This window comes from Pteropus alecto, unplaced genomic scaffold (genome assembly GCF_000325575.1).
Source record: "Pteropus alecto unplaced genomic scaffold, ASM32557v1 scaffold7, whole genome shotgun sequence".
In the NCBI taxonomy this organism is placed as follows: domain Eukaryota; kingdom Metazoa; phylum Chordata; class Mammalia; order Chiroptera; family Pteropodidae; genus Pteropus; species Pteropus alecto.
The window spans coordinates 3850405-3856986 of NW_006494614.1; the positions used below are offsets into that span (position 1 = coordinate 3850405).

The 6582-nt window shown below is 32.8% G+C and overlaps 1 protein-coding gene across 4 annotated transcripts in view; it reads left to right on the top strand.

Annotated features, from left to right (window-relative positions):
* MMS22L (MMS22 like, DNA repair protein) overlaps window positions 1-6582 on the top strand; it is a 116985-nt gene that overhangs the window by 42448 nt on the left and 67955 nt on the right. For all 4 annotated transcript variants that reach the window (XM_006926281.3, XM_015600458.2, XM_025042929.1 and 1 more), the window contains one exon: window positions 102-605. In XM_006926281.3, coding sequence (XP_006926343.1) covers window positions 102-605 — 504 coding nt within the window. The remainder of the gene's footprint in view (window positions 1-101; window positions 606-6582) is intronic.

Consider the following 6582-nt stretch of genomic DNA (forward strand, 5'->3'; position numbering starts at 1 on the left):
AAATTTAAAGTAATGAGATGTCATGAATATTGAGTGAAATATTATTTTAAAAAATGGATTTTGTGAATGAAAGTTTATTAAAGCAAATTTTTATGTTACAGAATATATTCTAAATTCCATCAAAAAAGAATGGAAGAACTAACTGAAGTTGGTCTGCAGAACTTTTTCAATCTTTTTCTGTTGTTAGCAGCTGTTGCAGAGGTGGAAGATGTAGCAAGTCATGTTTTAGACCTTCTGAATTTCCTGAAACCTGCCTTTATGACATCGTCTCTCATTTGGAAGGGTCAGGCGGCCTTCCTCTTGATGTATACTCAGAAAAACCTGGATATTGGTGTTTTGGCTGAGAAATTTTCACATGCTTTCCAGGATAAAGCAAAGGAGTTCTTGGTATCTAAGAATGATGGAATGGGACAAAGACATACTCTCTGGACACTTATTTCTATCTATATTGATAGTGTTCAAGAAGTGTTTGAGACTAGCCATTACTTGCATTCTTCCCATGAAAAACTGCTTAATGATGGATTTAGTATGCTTCTCCGAGCTTGTCAAGAATCTGAACTCAGGACAGTATTGAACTTCCTACAAGCTGTTCTAGCCAGAATCAGGTATGTTTTGCAGTAATGTGCTAATTTATTAATTTGTTTTAGGTCATAACTATGTTGATCCTATATTAAAGTTTTCCTTTTGACATACTAATGAAATCCAAATGTAGAGAGCGGTGTTGGCGTTACTGCTACTTGGGCATAAATCAATGGGCATAATTTTTTTTTTACACCTACGTCACCTGCTATTCCTAGGTGGTCTCCCGTCCAAGAACTAACCAGGCCCGACCTTAGCTTCCAAGATAAGACAAGATCGGACATGTTCAGGGTGGCTTGGTCGTAGACTATAAATCAATTTTCAAACTGTTCTTTCAGACAGTAGTTCTTTAGAAGAAAGCTTATATGCAAACACATATAAACTTGGAGCAACTCTGTGCAGTTCTAGAGCTATGTTTTTTCACCCCTCTTTTCCTTTTTACTTCTCCTAAAAGAATATTATTATCTAGAGGTATGTTTCAGATATTCTAAGCAAGATCATGAGCTCAGACCTGAGGTGGCTTTACTGAAACATGTAATTTAGTGCCCATAAGATTTTGAGTATACCATACCATTAAAAAAAAAGTAACTTTCTTTAAATATTTTGCTATGGAGTTATAGCCTCAATTGCATGAAATACTTTCAGCTAAAATTTATTCTGAGATTAAGGTAGAATTGTTATAATATCCATCACCTATTCAAAACTTACATTTTTCAGATCTACTTAAATTATACAAATGTGCAGATGCACTCAGACTGAAACAGTAATGAATAGGAACAATGGTTGTGGCATTTATTGCCTTTAAGGTCCTTTTCACATAACTTTCACCTTCGAAATATATTTTCAAGAAGTTAGATGCTACCACTCAATGTAGTTAGTCAATGTCTCTGAAAAGTGTAAAAGTTATGTATAGAAATATGATTTAATTTGAAATTATGTCTGAAGTTAATGGAGACATTGCTTACCTTTTCCTAATACCACATTAGAAAAGTAGCAACTGTTTTTATTACCAATTTTATTTTTTACTAATTTACTTAATTTGCTTCATGTTGGTCTGTGTGTTCATACTTATTAAATCCAAAGGTTTTCATTTCTCATTAGGTTTTATGTAGCTTTTACGTTCATTTGCTCTCATCAGTCTAAGTTCTAAAGGTTTAGCCAGGGTTCTTGATCAGATAAGCATCTCCTTCTCCCCGAGTGTTAGCTATATTAAAACAAGAATCTCAAAGCTCTCAGTTTTTGGATAGATGGATAAGTGAGCAACCAACTTCATTAGAAGCTTTGACTAATTCTGGATCTGCTCCACACACTATTTTTTGTCTCCTAGAGTTTATTAGCAGATATTATACTTTCTCAAGTGTAAAATTCATTTTGTAAGTGGTATTTCTCTGAGCTTCTTGGGCAAAATTAGAAATTTCCATATTTCTGGTACCAATTTTGGTTTATTTATATTTGTCTGGATATACCAAACAAGAAGGAAGAAGAGGTTGCTGGTCTAAACCATCTCGGTAATAAAGAACTATAGCTCCGAAAGATATAGAGGCAAAGGAGTAGAACATGAAGCAGGGAATATGGGCATCTTGGGAAGGAGTACTCATGGAAACCAAAAAGCAAAATCTGCGTATCTTTCTGTCTTTTCCACTGAAGATTGATGTCTCTTAATCATCCTAACTATTGTATTGCTTCTTAATTACATAGTTTATTTTTTTTTAAACAGAGATTCATATCCTACAAATACTATTAAATTTTAGAAATTTGGGGGAATCTTTTTCTTGTTAAATTTTCTTTAAATTGTGAATATAATATATATTGTCATTATAAAAATGGTAAAAGAAAAAAAATGAGGTGTAAGGGGGCAAGTAAAAGTTCTCTCCACCTTCACCCTTTTATCCTCCAGTTCAGTTCTTCTTAATTAGGGTGAGTTTGTCCCTCAGGGGACATTTGGTAGTGTCTAGAGAAGTTTTTGATTGTCACAGCTAGGGAGGGTGCTACTGGCATCTAGTGGGTAGAGATCAAGGGATACTGCTGAATGTCCTGTAAATGCACAGGATAGCCCATACAACAAAGAATTGTCTGGTGTAGCCTCCGTGATGCTAAGGTTGAAAACGTTGCTCTAGTTCTACTCCACAAAAGTAAAATGGTTTCTTGCAGAACCTTCCAGACCTTTTCTCATTTATAGGCTTAAAAGACAAATTGTTTTGCAGCCTCGTTTTTTCAGTTAATATTTCCTTAACAGCTTTTAATGTTGGTATTTGGAGACCTAATTTTTTTAACGGCTGCGTTAGTGTTTTATTTAATATATGTATTAAACTTTAACCAATCTTCCAATAATGAATATTTATATCGTTTGCCATTTTGTTATAAACACAGTTTTATTTAACATCTTTATTTATGTATTCTCTGTGTACTTATGAAAGTATATCTGTAGATTAATTCCTAAAAATACGTTAGTGTATATGTATTTAAATATGGATGGATATTACCAAATTTCCTACAAAAAATGTTTTGTACCAGTTTTTACTCTCCTTAATAGTGTTTGAGAAAAAAAAAAAAAAACCTCATTTCATTTTTTAGATTAGTGAATGGGATATATTTAGAAAACATGCATTCTAAGGTATTAAATACTTTTAGTTTTGGTTCAACATTTGTTGAAAATATTCATGGAAACAAGGTAATAGGAGAATGAGACTTATTTTGAAGGTTGGAGAGCCTTTTAAAATGGAAATACAAAGAAAGTAGTAAAATAAGAAATTATGAATTAGAAGATAGTTAAATAAATGAAATCTGTAAACTGTTTGCAAACCTCAAAGCATTACCACTACTCATATACTGCGGAGTGTCTTTGCCTTTTATTTATGCTTCTAAATAAAGGGGTGGTTGCTCATTGGGGACTTTGTTTTTATAATTTTGCAAGTTACGCATTTTTTTAAATGAGTCATTAGTTGCAAAGAATGAGTCACAAGGGGGTATGGAGACAAGCAAATCACATTTTATTTATAATAATTTATTTTTAGCACCATTGCAACTATCTAAATTTCACTTCTTGTAATAAAAACAAATATTTGCTCTTTAAATTCAACTTAATGTTGAAGGACTGCATTAATTAAAGCAAAGTTATTTCAGGAGTGTTGGGAAAAATATTGCTTGCAAGTATCTGTGAACTATAAAGCTTCTCTGTTAATCCATGGAGGGTCACTATTCAGAAGTCCAGAGGTAAGAATCAAGAGGCATAATAAAGACTGTCGATTATATAGATGAAAGTAAGTTAACATTTATATTAGTACTTTTTACCTAGAACTTAAGTTTATAGTTTGCTGTCGTCTGGAGCCAGGGAGGGGAGAGGCAAGGAATATGTTGTTCTTTAGGATTAACTTATGAAAAAAGACATAAATAAAGTTCATGTCGATCACATTTAATTTTTTGCACAAATGTTATTTTTGGTTTTGTTTTATACTGTTCAACTATGATTGAAAAAAATTGCTATAAGTGAATATCAGATTATGGATAACTTGTTGCCAAAATTATAGAGCAGTTTTAAGAGATAGAAGTATGAGATCAGTGTGTGAATAATATGTAGTAATGTGCAAGTCTTAATTGATGCTGTTATAGTTTAGACACTGTCATCTCAAATTTCTGAAGCTTACATAGTAATTTGCACACAGAACTCAATGAAACTGATGACAGTATATAATAAGAGGGGCTGCGAATTGGATAGTTTGATTTTATTCCATCTATCTTGTGCACTGCCAAGGCAGATATTGTCAAGACAGACTTAGTTTGGAATCTTTGGGGAAAGGACCCCAGAGATCATTCAGGATTGTTTACCTTAAAAAGAAAGAAGAAAGGGAGGCAAGGAGGGGAAGCACAAGAAAAACTCCTTTAGGTATTTAATCATAGAGATGTGTTCCTAATTTCTTAACCCAAAATCTGGAAATTCTTTGAAGATCTTTTCATGAGTGTCTTGGTATGCTATAATATTATTACTATTACTATTATTAGAAAGTTCAAAAACATTTTGAATAGTTGTTAAAAATTAAAGCATAGGCTTTTTTTTCCTTTTAAGAACACAGCTAAATTCTTTGAGTGTTGGTTTAGATAAGGAAGATGGTTACATAGATTGATGATATTTATTCCTCGCTGTATCCCTGACAAGGGAAAGAATGAAATACTTTACCTTAGCAATCTTTTCTGTTTTCAAATTCAGGTGGGAATAAGGTACCAGTCCTTGCATAAATATGTGTGCAGGATGTGTGAGTGTGTGTTGAACTGGGTAATAGTTTTATAACTATATGACAGAGAAATTATAGGTAGGCAGGAACTAAGATCACTGATTAAAGAGAGAAGCGGCTTCCTCTAGGCTGTTAATAAATAATAACTTTATATGCCACTTTCTGCTAACTGGAGCTGATGGCTCACCAGAGCATTCTTTATTGCTGATTAAGTAGCATTGTGAAAATAGTGACTTGGTTATGTTAACTAAATGCCTCCGTGTTTAAAACTTCGAATGTCAAATAGTTTTAGCAGTCATCTTTAACATTTTACATTACCTTTCTGGAATCACATTTCTGGTTCTCACTTGCTGTTATTTGAGGTTAATAAAAAAAATGCCAGTCTTTCATTTGTGGAGTTAGGTGTAGCCAAAAGCTTTTCTTTAATTATATCCATTCATGCTGCAATAGTTAAGGGTCTGTCAGCATTTCCATTAGAAACCTCCATTTTCAAGGTTTTATAACACAGCTATGAAAATTAGCTCTGGGCAAAAACTTGACATACAAGGCCTCATGAGACTCTCCCTCCTCCCCATCCCCCTTATTCATTTTCACTGAAGTAAGGGTGAGTGACTTCAAAATGCCTTTTGGCATCTGCAAATATCATTTGGAGTTTAAAAAGAAACAATAAATTTTTAGGTTTTGTACCTGTTTGTTCTATCACTTAAGGGAGGTTGTGGACTTATGAATTTAAGCCAAATGGATATTGATCAACTGACATCCTATTTTGTTTTTAACAAGTGCCTGGTTTCAAGGAAGTCTAAAGGCAATTGAAAAAAACTTACCTAAAATGTTAAATGTTGAGGCTAAGAAATAGTTTGAAAGAGATTACCTTATTTTGATACTCTGTATGCTCAGGTACAACTCCTTAAAAGATTAAAACTTTTTCCCAGTTTCAAAATACATTTTGAAAGCATATATATTTTGAAACTTCTTTTCTTCTTTTCCCATGAGCCTCGAAGTTTATCTATTTGTTATATATCTCTTTTGACATTTGGGAAGGGTATGTGTGTTGGTGTGTGTACATGCACATACAAAAACTGTATTATTTCTCAGATATGCTCAATAGTTCTAGTTATTTTAACTTTTATTGGTATGGTATCGTTTATTCTAAGCAAAAATTTTTTTTACATCTTCAGTCAGATAACGGGATTGTCTAGGTAGGGAAGGAGGTAGTACAGAGGAAAGAGTCTCAGAGGGTCTGCTGTATCAAAATGATTTACGTGATTTTTCCGGAAAGATAGAAAGGATACTCTTGACAGCATTCATTCCTTTTCCTCCTTTTGTTATTGGATGGACTATTAGTATGAGTGGGTTACAGCTTTTAATTATTAAGGAATAGTGTACTACAAAACATTTGAAACTGGATGATTTTTAAAAAAATTATGAGTGATTTATTTGCATGTAGTTTGCTTAGTATGTCCCAGATTGCCCAAAATATCTGCTGATCTACAGTTTCATCATCATATATATATGATATATGATTTGATTTGATGCATATTTGGGGGAAGGGAGCACATGAGTATGCTCTGTGGAAAAATGTATTTCTAGTTTTTATTTGAAAAAGCAAATAGTTGTATTGCTTACTAAGAGTGATCCATCTATCAGTTTTGATTGCTTCAGAGGAAGCAGGGAATGTAGTATATATCTTAGTATTTTGGGAATACATAAAATGTAAAGATTTCTTTTCATCATTAAATATTTAATATATATTTCATCTGAGATTTTACATATA